Source organism: Sceloporus occidentalis, unplaced genomic scaffold, assembly GCF_023333645.1.
Source record: "Sceloporus occidentalis isolate IW3139 unplaced genomic scaffold, rSceOcc1.0.p SCAF_2, whole genome shotgun sequence".
In the NCBI taxonomy this organism is placed as follows: Eukaryota; Metazoa; Chordata; class Lepidosauria; order Squamata; family Phrynosomatidae; genus Sceloporus; species Sceloporus occidentalis.
In genome coordinates this window covers 227,562,503-227,579,135 of record NW_028316982.1, presented here as the reverse complement: position 1 = coordinate 227,579,135, position 16,633 = coordinate 227,562,503, and the positions used below count along the sequence as shown (strand labels likewise).

At 42.2% G+C, this 16,633-nt stretch overlaps 1 protein-coding gene across 5 annotated transcripts in view; it reads right to left on the bottom strand.

Annotated features, from left to right (window-relative positions):
• MORC1 (MORC family CW-type zinc finger 1) overlaps positions 1-16,633 on the bottom strand; it is an 80,562-nt gene that overhangs the window by 34,000 nt on the left and 29,929 nt on the right. For all 5 annotated transcript variants that reach the window (XM_089512315.1, XM_089512312.1, XM_089512313.1 and 2 more), the window contains 5 exons: positions 10,767-10,840; positions 9,026-9,169; positions 5,722-5,876; positions 2,817-2,945; positions 1,900-2,005 (listed from right to left, as the gene is read on the bottom strand). In XM_089512315.1, coding sequence (XP_089368441.1) covers positions 1,900-2,005; positions 2,817-2,945; positions 5,722-5,876; positions 9,026-9,169; positions 10,767-10,840 — 608 coding nt within the window. The remainder of the gene's footprint in view (positions 1-1,899; positions 2,006-2,816; positions 2,946-5,721; positions 5,877-9,025; positions 9,170-10,766; positions 10,841-16,633) is intronic.

The window sequence follows — 16,633 nt, the reverse complement described above, 5'->3', positions numbered from 1 at the left end:
GCTGGGATCTCTAAGCTTTCCTATTTGGCAATGTTTAAGAGACAGTGTGGTGTAGTGGTTTGAGTGTTTGACTAAGACTCTGGGAGGACAGAGTTTGAATCCACATTCAGTTGTGGAACCTACTGGGTAACCTTGGTCAAAGTCATCTCCTCTCTGTCCAAGAGGAAGGCCATGGCAAACCTCCTCTGAACAAATCTCACCAAGAAAAAAGCATGATAGGTTCACGTTGTTATTAACTGCCCTTAGGTTGACCTTGACTCATGATTCTGTGGATGAGATACTGCCAAGACTCCCTGTCCTCCACTGCTCTGCTCAAGTCCTGCAGACTCATGCCTGTGACTTCCCTAACTGAGTCCAGCCATCTAGTGTGTAGTCTTCCTCTCTTCTACCAATAACCTTTCCCAGGATTATTGTCTTTTGTAATGATTCATACTTTTTCATGATGTGTCCAAAGCATAACAATTTCAATTTAGTCATTTAGGATATTTAGTCTTGGGATATTTCAGTCTTGATCTGTTTAAGGACCCATCGTTTATCTTTCTGGCTGTCAACAGTATCCTCAGCACCCTTCTCCAGCACCACATCTCAGATGAGTTTTCTTCTAAGAAAATCTGAGGTTCACCTTGTCCCCGTAAGCTGGAAATGACTTCAAAGTTCTCAACAATAACTGCAACATCTACTGCATATGCCATACTATTCTTCACACAATCAAAACCGTCATTCAGTGGGTTTCTATACTCTTTCTATACTCTTCTTCTATGACTAATACAGAGAACTAAAAGTTACCAGTTGCAAGGCCAGATGAGGGTGAAGCCCAGGAAGGCTATATTTTGGACAAAAACAATCATCCCTAAATTCAGTGCTAAAGGTGTGTGGAGGGTGCTCTGACCTATCTCATGACTGGTTTTTGTAATGTGCCTTCAAGTCAGCTTTAATTTATGGCAACTCTATCCTGGGGGTTTCTTGGCAAGATTTAATCAGAAGATGATTACTACTGCCTTCCTGTAAGTCTGAAACAGTGTGACTTGCCCAAGGTCACCAAATGAGTTTCCATGGCTGAACACTGGAGTCCTGGAGTTCTGACTTTTAAAGTAATTACTCTGTCCCTACTTACAGAAGAGAACAAAGTAGCCCCTAGGCATATTGCATGGACATCACTGACAATGATTTGTGGTTGTTGCTGGTTAAGAGTGGTACCCTTCTGTGGAATAATTTGGTATCACAGAACTATGAAAGGAAAAACTTCAAATGCTTCTGTCTTCAGAACTAGGAATGACGAACATTTGCAATGTAAGATGTACATAGGTGTTCAATTCTGTACACGACTCTACAGGTTATCGTCCTTTTCTATTAAACACACTCAAGCTGTTACATCCCCAACATTGTATTTCAATCTGTAAATGTGCAAATGCAGGGAAGTCTCTTTGGGGAATGTGACTACTGCTGGCTACTGTTCAAAATGGCTAAACATTTCTTCCATTATATGCACCGATGTCCTGCTTGTAGATGTGGCTGGACATTGTGGGAACCAGTCAGTGGATTAAATGGGCCTTTGGTCTGATCCAGCAGTGATTTTATGTGTTTTGAATTGTTAATAAAACACATGCTAAAATTATTAAAAACCATAAAAAGTTATTATGATCACAACATACTTGCTAACTATACCTCTTCTTTTAAAATCATATTCTACTATGTATCTAAAAGTCAATGTAGGCAGTGTGTGATCTTCCATATGCTAGTAGGCTGCAACTCTCATTACAGCTTAGGATGCCAACTGGGGCTTAATACAGCAATACCTGGAGTGACACAATTTGCCCACACTAATCTAAAATAACTGTGACAGATGAAGGACCTCTCTTGGATGCCAAAGGCTGATTTTGTTGAAACATCAAAGCTTACTTCTTCTCAAGAGGGTTTGGACTGTCTGAACATTTCCAGATGCCATGATGTCCTCCATGATTTATATCAGTGTCAAGGGACAAGAGTCTCCATTTCAGGCAAATATCTAATGAAATTAATAGAGTTAAATCAAAATTAATTATTACAAATCGTAATGACACAATTAATTTTATATGGCACTGTGACTGATTGCCTGCATCATTTATTTTTAATTATCACTGCCTTGACAGCATCAATAGATAATTGGACAGAGTCACTTTAGCAAAGTATCTTCTCTTTAAAAGGAATACCACTCAGATTTCTTGTCCACGTTTCAGCTGGTATGATGTTCAATGGGGAAAAATATGTTAAGAAAGTCTTAAGTCTACATTTGATTATAGGAAAACTGAACAAGGGCTTGGCCACTTTCATTTGAGAAAGGCCTTGAGTATTTCCAGAATTTCATTCTAGCTTTCATGATCAAACTCTGTATTTGTACATTTCTTCTCCAACAGTCCACACACATGATAACTTCATGCAGAGGCATCAAAAACAATTGTTTTAAAGATGTCTTCTATCTTGAGCTATAGAAAGAAACATTAAACAACTTGACAATGATCCACATTATCCCACACTGAGGTCTACAAGGCACTTAAGATATCCACTGACAGCTTTTATTAAAAAAAAAACATGAAGAAGATTTGATACATTTGCTGGTCCACAATCTGCTTTTAAGAGTAATAAAAGGAGAAACAAAGACGTTATTTACAAGAAGATTATTTCAAAGAAGAAAGAAGTAAGAAACACAGAAAGACAAAGCATTCATGAGGAGGAAAGCCCAAGTTAACACATTTGGTGCTAAAGAAAACAGAGTCCTCGTTTCATCCTGTTGAATCCTACTTTCCCTCCCTTCTCTTTTTAAATCTGTAGGAACTCACCACACTGAACAATGTCTGGAATCTCCACTGCCCGTCTTCTTTTGTACTGAATTGTGTCAGAAGGTCTTTCACACCACTTGTCACTCAGATATCCAAAGTCATTCCAGAACAAGGCTTCTCCTTTTTGACCTTAGAAGGACAATTGCAAACTCATATTAGAAACATAGAAAGTTGTCATATACAGTCTACCCTCCTAATGCAGGGATCTGAGATCCACACCCTTGAATATACGCGGAAGGGCTACCTCCGCTATTTGCAATGGTGCGTGTTCCCTTGCCACATGCACAGGGGCACACTCCTTTCAAGTCTGTGGGGCTTGAATAAGCGTGAGCCTCTGTTTTCGCACGAGGGGGAGGGTCTGTAATGGATCCCCCATGGAATAGGAGGGCGAATTTTATGGAATTTGACCTGTCCTATCTAGCTCTGCACTGTCAACTCTGTTTGGCAGAGTTGACAGTCAGATGTCAGGGAATAATCTTCTCTAGCCCAAACTGGAGACCTTGGTCTCTGATATTTTCTTGGTAGCCTTCTAGTTGGGTACTAAACATGGCCAATCCTACTTAGCTTACACTTTAACTTGTTTCTCTGTTGCTCTTTTTCGTTTTAGGATAAAATACACTAGAAGTATGCCAGTTTCAGGTTTGACTGTCAAAATATAGTTTTAAAAAGCTGCAGTTCTTAAGCCAACAACAAACCATGGACTCAGACTGTGATCTATGGCTGGTTAATAAGCCATGACTGGTTAACAGACTGGCTGCCAGGTTTTAATAAACCACACCATGACTTGCTGTGAAGTCTGAATATGGTTTTTGTGATCTACGAGAGCCATATACAGTACCAGCTCTGGGTAGCAAACATCCAGTGCTTTAGAAGTCCCCCCCCCCAGGTGGATATCTTGCTATGGTCACCCAACTATTCACATGCCATTTCTTACAAGGACACATTATAATACACTCTGGCTTTCACTGGAAGAGAGACTGCTGTATGTTCACTTTCAAAACTGAGAATACAAAAACCACCAAACCTTTGGGAGGGCACAAACTCAAAACACTTCACTACCTTGCTTAAAGTATTAAATATTAGTAATTAGCATATTGTGAATGCCCTGATTAAAAGCTATTTAAAAAAAATGTGCATTAGTACAATAGCATTCAAATTCCAAAATGCAGCATACAATTTACATTTGCATATGCACACAAATGCAATTTAACAAAAAGAATGCATAAACATGTTTGCCTGTTCCACTCTTTCCTCTAGGCAAATAATAGCTGCTTGTCAAATTTTATGAACAAGAAGTAACTTGATATCACCCCCCCTTTATTCTCCTCTTGTTCACATGGCACAATGTTTGCTTCTCCAGTTTGGAGATGCTAATTTAGGTTACCATTCATAGTGCTCCAACCAAGCTGGTCTTTACAATATTTTGGTCCCTCTACCAATATGTAAAAATTACTACCACCACTGCAATCTCAGATCCAGATCCCTGTAGTTAGTCACAATTAGAGTACAACTACTGAAGCAGTCGAATTTATACAATTTCTTTTTTTTTAAACCAAGGATTCAGTGTCCTTTTCTGAATTAATGTCTACTCCAGACTTTGCCAACTCATTGTCTTCCAGATGTGAGGAACTACAGCTCCATATCATCCATAACCACATTGGTTGGAGGGAAAGGGTTGGGAGATGTAATCCAACACATCAGAAGAGCACCAATAGTAGATTAAGAAAAAAAAAATCCTATACCACTTTCTATATCAGGAGTTGGCCCAGGGCTACACGTGACTCCCAAATCTCTTTGTGTGACCCTCACGCCCTCTAGACTTTCTGGATTTTTCTGGTAAAAAGATGAACAGGCTCTCTGGAAAACCTCCATAGGCCTGGTCTCTACATACATGCAGCTACTCTAGTACATGAGGTCCTACATACACAACCATGCTTGAACACAGTCATGTCAGAAATAGAGAATGAAAGAGTTACTTTTTTTGGATTGCACCTCCTAAACTCTCCCACCCACTACAGAGAGTTTCTGTCCATAAAAGTATTTTTTCCTAGCTCGATAGGCCCAAGCTAGCCAAGGTTGGAAAGCTAAGTATTCAACCCCATTCTGACTTCAAATCTGCTGCACAGGTAAGGATTTTTGTCTGGATTTGGGGGGGGGGTGCTATTTGTGTGGAAAGTTTTTTCATTAATAGAGCTCCTTATGAAACAGCAGTTGTTTACAAGAAACAAATCCATTATTTCCAGTATGCTAAAGATTCTTCCCAAGAAGGGAGAATAATAAAGTCTAATAAAAAGTAGAAGATCCATTCATTACACAGACTAGCACCTATGTTTTCAAAGAGACTCTTAAACAACATACTTCAAAAGTGTCAGAAGTGATAAGCCATGTGCTCTCTTATTTTGTGGCTTTCCCATTGACTGGGAAAGAGCTTCTGATGCAGTTATTTGCATCTTAGTAGAAGCCTAGATCAAAATTGGAACTCTGGTTTAACAGCTTTGAATAGGGGTAGCCGTGTGAGCCTGCAGGAGCAAAAACAACAAAGACTCTGGTGACAGATTACTCAAGACTAACAAGTTTTATTTGGCAAGGCTTTTGTGGAATCCAGCCCAGTACTCCAGATACCATGTGCCACAAGACTGTCAGAGAACACTTCCTTGCTTCTATGTAAGCAAGGCTCCTAGATGTACAGAGGGATCCACTCTTAGTCAAAGAAATTCCCATTCTAGACCTTCCTATCCAATGTGGGTAAAATCAGGGATTGAAAGGATAGGGCTGCTGTAAGATAGGATTTTGGAGGTGAATCAGTGTGCATCCCTACATGGATTTAAGGAACCTGTTAAGATAGAATGTCTGGACATGGTGACAAGCCTGTTAGTTGTTTGAACCAGCTCCTAGAAAAACTTACTGATTCCTATATCTTTCCAATACTGAACAAGGCAGTTTCCCATGGCTTTCAGCAAGTGGTTGTATTCCTTAACATTTGCAAAGGCTTGCTTGTTGTGCGTTGGTTCCATGACTTCTAAGGGCACATCCACAATCCCCACAGCTCCAGCTCCGAAACTGCAGTGAGGAAAACATTTAGAGATACAAATATCTTATTCCATTCCCAGATGCCAGAACAAGCCATTTCAAAAGTCTTTTTTCCTACCCTGGAGCTATGTTTACAAGGGGTTTTGCACTTTAGAACCCTTTGTAAAACACTTGTTTGTGCAAAACAACTTCTTTTTTTGTTTGACTGTCAAAATATAGTTTAAGAGAGCTATATAATTTAAGAGAGTGTTGTAAAATGCAAAAATATGTACAGAAACAAAGTGCATTGGGTTTTGTGCAAAAAGGACAGGTCGCTTACTCGTGACTATAGTTCTGTGAATGGTAATCTGCAAATTCACATAAACAGGTTATTTTGTGCTTGCGCAGTTAGCTCAGGAATTTTCTGGAATCACTAGGGAAGACTTTTTGGCGGTAGTTTCATCCACCCCCTAAAGCCCCAGTATTCCCAGCCTTTCTCAATTCCATAAGGATGCCGTGTAGCGGTATCACAAGGAATAAAGTGATTAGGACACAACTGAGGGGAGGATGAGTGGGATTCATGTGAATTCGCAGATGACTACTATAAGAACTACAGTTATAGGTAAGCAACCTGTCCTTCTTTGTGGTCTCTGTGAATTACACAAATGGGTTAGACAGAGAAGCTTTGGTCAGTGGAGGAGGGATTGTCATGAAACCCAGTGCAATCTGAAATAAGTATTTTCTTATTAACAATACAACTTAGCTGAGCTGCAAATGATTGCTATGGCGGTATCTAGACTGGCGCAAAGCGCCGGCCTAGATACATGCTAGGGTTGCCTTGGGGTGTCCTTTCCAGATGCCCTGCAACCCTAGCACATAACCATGGTGTTGTAATGGCGGCGCCCTGTCTACATGGGCGCTGCCATTACATCACGGCTGCACCGTAGCCAAACGGCGTGGCATGGACGTGATGCCCTGGCGCCGCTGCAGGACACTTGTGTTTTGGAGCTCCTTCCGCTGCACGTATTGCTGGTGCGGCCTTTAAATGGCCACACCAGTGATACAGAGAGAAAGGGGCTGAGTAGCCCCTTTCTCCCTTTCCCCGCCACTGTCGGGGTGTCTTTGGGGCATGGAGCCCCAAGGACACCCCTTTCCAGGCCGTGGGGAAGCGGCATTTTGCCGCTTCTCTGAGGCCAGGAAAAGCGGCGGATCGGTGCCTCCAGGGCAGATAGTAGCAATCAGTTTCATCATTGTATACCAGTTCCAGGTACTGATGGAACAATGGGTCATTATGGAAGTGGTCGTCAGTTTTGTGGCCACAAGGACCGTCATGGTGGTAGCCAACATAGCCCATGGTGGCACCTGCCTGTTGGGGCTCTGGAGAGGTAGAAGGACGGTTCCGAGATCCTCGGGCTCAAGCCATGACCTCTGGATTCAGAGTAAGGATCAAGGGTTCTGTGTCACAGATTTCCTCCTTTGATTCCAAGCCCAGATCCATCTGTACATTATGGAGAGATTAAGCGGGAGATTGTTCCCGTGATTTGGTAGCTACTGGATTGAAAGGATCTGCACCAACCATGGCACGGTGCTGTGCTGGGTTGGAGCCCAATGCTGGTGGGGTGCTTTTTTGTTTTTGTTGGTCAATCAACTTTTCCCGAATGTTGTGGTGAAGAGGAGCGCCACTTCTTAGAAGATGAGTGCTCCAAAAATTTCTCCTTTTTTTGAAAGAGAATCATCTTCTGCATGGTGTTTGCACTTTGAGGAGAGCTGAGTTGTAGCCTCATGGTTGGAGCCCCGATCCCGATCAGGCTTTTGTGATTTTTTGGAGGACTTTTCCTTAGTGGTTTTGTCCTTAGCCTTCGAGGAGCGATCCCTTGATTTTTGGGATGTAGTCTCTCCAAATTTAGGTTTTTGGGGGTGATCCTTAGAAGTGGAGGCTTCCCTGGATTTGGGCAGATTAACCTGCTGAAGGGCCTGCTGATATAAAGCCGCCTTAAGGCGGGTGTCCCAATTCTTGCAGGCCTGCAGTGTGAGGGACTTGCACAAGGCACAGGAGGAAATATTATGGCCATCACTAAGGCAGAGGAGACAAGAGTCATGAGGATCTTGGCCTGGGGAGCCCCCCTCCCCCCCCCCCCCATTTAACGCACCGGTTGAAAGAGGCCGAGCTGGACACCATTTTCAACCCACCAAGAGACTTGTTTGAGTAAATTTTAGTCCGGTAAGAAAAGCTGAGGTCGTAAACAAGCCAAAGGTCAACTGATCAATAAACAATCTCCAATACACAATCCAAAGGGGTAGCCAAATGATTTGTAGTCAAGTTTAGGTTTTTAGTTTTGTAATCGCTAATCTAATCAAACAATTCCCTCTAGCTTAGCGGTTCCCAGCCTTTGCAGGGCTGCGACCTCCTTGCCACCGGAAGATCTGCCCCTTCTTCCAGCCGGCGGCCAAGAAGGGGCGGGACTTCTGGACACCTACAAGCACCAGCAGCCATTGTGGCCAGAAATCCCACCCCTTCGCAGCCTCCCAACCAATCAGGGAGGCAGTCAGCCGGAAGAAGGGGTGGAACATCCAGCTGCAAAGGCCTCTGGGAGCCCCACCGCAATCAAGCAGGGTTTCTGCCACCACTGGTGCCATTGCACAGGGCTGCTACCACTGCCTCCCTCCTCCAACGCAGCCAGGCCTCCTCTGGCCTGCTGCCGCCGACGCCATCATGCAGAGCTGTTGACGCCTCCACCTCCTACTCCAGTGTGGCCAGGCCTCCTCTGGCCTGCCGCTGTGGTTGCCATCGCGCAGGGGCCTTTTGCTGCTTCCCCACAGCCCGGAAAGCGGCGGATCGGGGCTTCAGCGGCTGCCGTTCTGGCCGCTGAGGCCCCGATCCGGCGGGGAAAGGTGCGCCTACAGGCCGCCCCAAAGGGGCGGTCTGTAACGCGCCTTAGTTCCAGAGGAAGGCTGTGGCAACCCCCCTCTGTATACATTTTGCCAACCCTGTGACAGGTTTGCTTCAGAGTTGCCATAAGTTGGAAACATCTTGAAGGCACACAACAATAACAAGAGTAACAAATGCTCATAATTATGCAGCTAGGTTTGGACATTTAAAGTGCACTATGGAGCCTGCTCTCATCTAGAACAAAGAAATTTCCAAACAACCAGAAAGTGGTGTCAAATTTTCTTTTTTTGCAGAAAGGAAGAAAACTTACTATGATCCCATATTTGTTTGGGTTCCCACTTTCTCAAAGAACCTGATCAAGCGATTATTGCTATAGATAAGCATCCCATCTTGACTTCTGTTTTGAATGTTGATTCCAAATATTAAAAAGAGTTTTTTTGGTCTTTTCAGGTTTCTGCACAAAGAAAACAAGCAACATTTTAAAAAAGTAATAAAATTTCCAGCTGTAGATGTCATCATTTAGAGGCTAGAATCTGCCATAATTAACTATCATGTACATAGTGGTCATTATGGGTGGGGGATTATGGACACTGTAGTCCAAAGATACTATTTCCAAGCTCTTATTATTACAGATTTAAATGATGAAATGAGCAAACCACTACCAATATTTTAAGGTTAAAATGAAAAATCCACATACACCTCTAGGTTTCAGGAATCTGGCTCATGACTAATCTTGGAAAAAGAATAAGAAAAAGAACCAGAATACAGTATATATAAGCAAAAACTAACAACACAAAATAATGAGCGTATGAACATATATTAGAACCCAGGATATCTGTATAGTTTTAGGAGTGATTATTTTTAGTTTATGGAGCAAAAACCTTTCATTACAAATTGCTGTTTTGCTATTTTAGTAGAGCTTCATAAAGTTATTAGTCTGCACAAATGTTCTTCAACTGTGTTACAGTGCCACTAACTGAGATTCTCTGCTGTTGCCTGTGTAATTTTACTTCTTTCTGAAATGGTATCAAAACCTTGTGGAGTTATCATCCCCACTTGGATCTGAAGTGCTTTAATTATCTGGATATTGGAATTGATTGCATTATATGTCGTTTGGTGACCATGTTTGGATTCATTTGCTTGTAGATAATTGGACTGTTTGTATCACAGGTTATGCAGTGAATTTCCCTTGGGTTTATAAACTCAGTACAAACTGTAATATATTTGGACTGCCTATATCATTTTTCCATCCCTAGATCTATTTTTGTTCATAACAGCTATTTGCTATACATATGAATGCTTCTTTGTTTCTTTAGGTATTTACCCTTTGGTCCTAATACATTTTATGTGTTTGTCATTTTGTGGCTATTTTTGTTTACTTACACGCACACGCACGCACACACAACTGGTTCACTATTCCAGATCAACCTTCTTTGTGTTTATGCATTTGAAGAAGCTCTTCCTTTAATCTGGTTCATTTTATGCATGATCGTGAAATCTCTACTAGAGGTTGTCCTCTCCCTCTCTACTCAGACGTGTGTATAAGACTGCAGCCAGGACTGCAATCTTATGCACACATACTTGGCAATAAACGCCACCAAATGCAGTGGGATTTATATCCATATTTCATTATGATACTAAAATTATTTTGAAAATTATTTTAAATACAAATTTGTAAAAGCTACTCAGTAGTGAAAACCACACCATCATACCAACTTTTAGTTTTCACGCTTATATCCAAATAGGTTCTTTTGGAGTATTTTATTGGAAAATGATTTCCTAACTGCTGGTTCTGTCTATTCTTTATTATAATCAGTCCACTAAAGAGGCAAAGAGGAAGCATGGTATTAGAAGCACTACTGTATATTTGCAGAATCTGAAAAACCATGACAGAAATATAACATCCACAGCTGTTTCACCACTGGATTATATGTTTCAGCTGTCATTGGTCATTTAAGGTAGACAGTCACAGTATTTTTCCTCTGTGTGTGGGCACACGATTTTATCCATCACTAGATCACAGAACTAAATCACTCCAAGTCTTAACTTGCCTTTGCTTTTCTTCCAGTTTTTCCTTCATTCTCTTTTCTTTCTCCTGAGCATCCTGCAATGCAAGCTGAGCATACTTCCAGCCCAGCATCAAAACAAAAAACAGAAACAGTAGAACACATTATTTTATCATAAATGTGAACATTCTATAAAATAGATAGTGGTTGTGTTAGGGAAGAGGTAGGCAACTGTATGAAGCAAGGGGGTCTTGGATGGCCATGCCTTTGTCTGTACCCTCCACAATGATGATGATGATTCTTTGCTCCCAAACGCCTTTTGGAGGCATTTTTGCCATGTTTTGGGGTCCAAGGGTATCAGGGGGCTTAGAGTCTCTTTTAACTGCACAAAGTAACTGGAAATAACTTCCTGATCACTTTGTTTTTCAGAAAAAGACCTCTCCTGGCCCTAAAATGGTCCAGGCCCTGCCTACATGTGGTGAAAATGCCCCCCACACATATGTGGAGCATTTGAGGGGAACTTTTAAAAATATATATTTTGGAAAAAAATATTTTTGACTTCTGGGGGAGGGGATTGGGGGGGCACAAAACAGCACAGCCCTGGGGCTGCAGGAGAAACCCAAGTTCTCCAGTCTCATTCTAACAGCATTCTTATTTACTGGAACTTTGGAAATTAGATTTTGGCCAGGGCTTTCTCTCTGAGAACACCTCAGCTATGGAACTCCCTATACAAGGAAAGTCAGCTGGCTTAATCTTCTAATAGACAGCCAACACTATACATAATAGGTTATGACCTTTGGGGTCACTGTTCTGGCTGTTTCAACTATCTGTGCTTAAAAAAATATTTTAAAATGTTTAGCACTCATATATTTTATATGTTTACACAATCTTTGCACCCCTGATGGACTAAGAGCAGCTAAATACAGTGCACCCTTCTTTTACGCGGGGGATCTGTTCCAGACCCCCCCCCCCCCCCGCATAAAAGAAAAAGTGCATATGCTCAAGCCCCATTACAAGCAATGGGGCTTGTGCTTGCGGTGGTGTGTGGCTGCGCACACGCACCATGGGCACACACACCATTGTTTCTCCTGGCGCATGCTGCCGCTTTTTTCGACACAGCTTTCAGTGTATGAAAACAATAAAACAAACAATAATTAAACAAACAATGCGGCATCCAGGAGGTGGAGTGGTCCCCTTGTTGTGCACCCTTCTTTTTATCCTGCCATAGGTATGCTTTTTTTTTTATTTCAACCTCAAGGGAAACAGGCCTTTTACACTCTGCTTAAGAAGAAAAATGGTATTTTAATTATATTTTAAACTTTTGTATGATATGAACTTGTTGTCCACCTTCACACTGACCCTTTTGTTATTTTTAACTACATTCTCATTGATCTTGACCCATGGTGACCCTATGGATGAGACATCTCCAGGCACCCTTGTCCTCTACTGCTCTGCCCAGCTCCTGCAAAATCATATTTGTGGTCTCTTTAATAGGGTCCCATCCATCTGGCATGTGGACTTCCTTTCTTTCTACTTCCCTCCACCTTTCCTAACATTATTGTCTTTTCCAGCGATTCATGCCTTCTCATGATGCGTCCAAACTATGATAGTCTAAGTCTTGTCATCTTGCCTTCTAGAGATATTTATGTCTTGATCTGCTCTAGGGCCCATTTGTTTGTCCTTTTGGCTGTCCATGGAATCCTCAGGACTCTTCAGCACCACATCTCAAATGAGTTGATTCCCCTCCTATCTTCTTGACTGTCCAGCTCTCACATTCATACATGGTAACAGGGAATATGGTGGCTTGTATGATTCTGACTTTTGTGCTGAGCTGTATGTCTTTGCATTTTAGGATCTTTTCTAGTTCTTTCATAGTTGCCCTCCCCATTCTTAATCTTCTTCTGACTTCCTGGCTGCAGTCCCTTGTTCCAATCAATATTTGATCCCAGATTTGAGAACCCTTTTACTATTTCTATTTCCTCATTGTCTAGTTTGAAAGTGTGTAAGTTCTCTGTAGTCATTATTTTTGTTTTCTTTATGCTGAACAGTAAGCCTGTCTTTGCAGTTTGTTCTTTGATCTTCCTTAGTAGTTGTTCCAGGTCTGTGAGGTTCTCTGCTAGTATTATGGTGTCATCAGCATATCTCAAATTATTGATATTTCTTCCTTCTATTTTCACTCCTCCTTCTTCCATGTCCAAGCCTGCTTTCCTTACAATATGTTCTGCATGTCAGTTGAATAGGTAGGGTGAAAGGATGCAGCCTTGTCTGACTCCTTTGCCAACTGAGAACCTTTCTGTTTCTCCGTGTTCTGTCTGATAGTAGCCTCTTGTCCTAAGTACAGATTCTTCATTAGGACTATCAGATGTGTTGGCACTCCCATGTCTTTAACGGTGATCCATAACCTGATCTATTGCTATAGTCTACAAAGCACATGCTGATTTTCTTTTGGAACTCCTTACTATGCTACATTCACCATCGTATATTTGCAATGTGATCCCTGGTGCCTCTTCCTTTTCTGAATTCTGCTTGGACCTCTAGGATTTCTCTCTCTATGTATGGTCGGATCCTATGTTGCAGAATTTAGAGCATGATTTTGCTGGATGGGAGATTAGTGCTATGGTTCTATAGTTGCTGTAGTCTCTTGTGCCTCTTTTTGTGGATGTATATTGATTGCTTCCAATCTGTTGACCATCACTGTGTTTCCCCTATCTGTTGACATATATTGGTTAGCACAGAGTGGACTCTGTCAATCTGGATTACAAGAGTTATATTGGAATATCAGATGTTCTTGTTATTTGACATTTCCTTTATTGCAGCTTTCACCTCAGTTTTTAGAATTTGGGGGTTCATCTTCATATGGCTCTTCATTCCATGTGTCCTTCATGCTGTCATCACTTTTCTGTAACTCTTCTGTATATTGTATCCATCATCTTTTTATTGACCTATGGGCCGGTTACACACTGGCACTTTAGTGTGTGACAAGCACGCACTAGGGTTACAAAAGGGTGGTGCTTCCGCACCGCCCTAACCCTAGTGCGTGCTCATCACGCACTAAATGGCGGCGGCCCTTCCATATGGCCGCCGCCATGAGGACGTCACGGCCACGCCGCCTCTAGATGGGGCGGTGCGGACGTGACGTCCTCAATCCGCAGCAGGGTGCCTAGGGCGCCCTTTCCGCGGACCATGAAGGAGCTCCGTTTCAGAGCTCCTTCCTGGTCCGTGGCGCCGCTTTGCTTCGCTGGGCGCAGCTTTCAGATGGCTGCGCCCAGCGAAGCAAGGGAGAAAGGGGCTTCTCCCCCTCCCCGCCGCCGCGGGGTGTCCTTGGGGCTTGAAGTCCCAAGGACACCCCTTTTCAGGCTGTGGGGAAGCAGCGTTTTGCTGCTTCCCCGCAGCCTGAAAAGCGGCGGATCGGGGCCTCAGCGGCTGCCGGTGTAGCCGCTGAAGCCCCGATACTCCGGGGAAAGGGGCGGGTCCAGACCGCCCCAAATGGGTGGTCTATAACCCGCCATGGTAACCCTAAGACAACCCTATTGCAGGGTTTTCTTGGCAAGATTTGTTCAGGTTTTTTTTTACCACTTCCTTCTTCTGAGGCTGAGAAAGTAAGACTTGCCCAATGTCACCCAGTGGGTTTCCATGGCTGAGCAGAAATTTCAGTCCTGGTCTCCAGTCATAATCCAACACTGAAATCACTACAACATACTGGCTCGAGATGTATTAGTATTGCCATAAGTCAGAAATTATATGAAGGCACACAACAACAAATGGCTTCTACAGCAAGGATGGGGAACCTCTTTCAGCCCACGAGCCAAATTCAATTTCAGAAAGGTTTTTGTGGGCCATATTCCAATGCTGGATGTGGTCAAAGATGTAGAGATTCAAAATACAAGCACATTTATTATGTAAATCTCTTAAAGTAACAAACAATTCAATAATTTAAAATGGTGGGAGGGGAAACCTAAAAAGCTGGATATCCACCAAATAACACTGTTGCTGGGGAGGCATGGCTACCTGCGAAACTCCAGAGGCCTGTAGGAGAGCTGGATTTGGCCTCAAGGCTTGAGGTTTTCCACCCTTGTTCCAAAGTATTAATAACAGTCATATGTATGGGAGTTTGGTAATTCAGTGTTTGGAGGATTAGTGATGTGAACATTTCCCTATGAATATTAATGATAATTTGTGCAGGTACAATTAAGGTTATAATTATCAGGTTGTAAGCCCTCTGAAGTGAAAAGTGCCTTCCAAAACATTCTTGCAGAAATAATTGAACCTGAAGTCAAGGCAGCTTAATAATGACTTTTAAGAATCCTCAGCAATAGTAAATAGGCAATTAACAGGATTTGAAAATCTTCCCTACTGTTAAAAGGTCATACTAGGCAAAACTTTCAAAAGCCTAGCATTATCAATGTTCATGGTCTATATTTTCAAGCAATTAACTTATAAGTCTAATCAGGTAACAAGGACAAATGTGGCAAATGTTGATGCTTTGTCCTGGGAGTTGTAGGTCTACAGAAGTGGCTTGCTATGTAAAATATGGGCTTGAGGCAGCATTCATAAGAAAATTATCTGTTCCAAGGCCACTTAAATGAACAGAAAGGGTATTAGGGATTTCAGGAGCACAGGAGTCCAGGTGGAGAGCCAGCCTACCTCAGAAGGCTCTACAAGCATATAAAGAACAACTTTTGCAACATCAATTGCTATGATTGGTAGGCAATACGAACCCTCTGTATTGGCCAAGTATTGTAACAGTAAAATAAAATACTAGATGTAGGGGGAAATTAACATGTCAGGCTCCATGAATAGAGTCTTTAAGACTCAATACACCAATTTACTTAGATGCACAGTCTGGCATGCATGCTCGAGTTTATTGGCTACCATGTAATTATACTAAATTTATACAGAATTCTGATAAAACCATGTATTGGCAGCAGCTGAGTAACAAAATGCTTTGACAATGATACAAACTCACTAATAATGAACAAACACTATTTCCAAACTATGTATGCCACATTTGCTCTTTGTGTTCTAACTGGTATCTTTACCAGAACATGGTAAAATGTTTCAAGATATATTTCAGAATGCCTTATCCATGGTTAACATGACTTAAAGTCTCCTAGTGCTAACAACATTTTCTACATCTAAGCAGACATTTTCTTCAGCATAGCTCTATCCTGCTTAGGCCTCACAGTCACTTTTTGACCCCTCTTCACTGACCTTGCTCTTAACATTCTGCAACTGCATTTCCCCCCATCTTTCTCTGCATTCTGTTTGAACCAGTGATCCTGGGAACTCCGAAGGTGCCCCAAGGAACTTTCAACTCAAATTGATTCTTTCCATATTGCAGTTTCCATTTATTTCATTGAGATCTGCACATGAGATGTTTAGGGTGGACTAAAAGAATACTTCTAAAGATGATTGTTGTTGTTCTGTGACTTCAAATCATTATTGACATATAGCAAATCTAAAGTGAACCTATCATGGGATTTTATTGGGAAGATTTGTTCAGAGAGTGTTTGTCTTTGTCTTCCTCTCAGGCTGAGTGGTCACCAAGGGTTTCTGTGGCCGAGTGGGGATTCGAACCCTGGTCTCCAGGGTTGTAGGCTAATGCTCCAGGCACCACACCATGCTGGCTAAAAAACAATTTGACAGGTTTACCACAGGAGGCGTAAATTGGCACAGGCCAGGATTCTTAGTGAAATATCAGCCCTATTCATGCATTAAATTTTAGGGTTACTAAAACATGCAGGGAGAGATATGCACTAGTCCTGCTATCTCCTTTGCCATGTTGCTTACAGGAAATGTAACTGATCTGAAAAGTACAGTCCTTTTGACCCACAGAAGCTCTTCATATGAGCCAGAACCTTGGAAAACAGTACAGAATTTACTGAAAGTGTCCATGCATACTGGAGACTCTC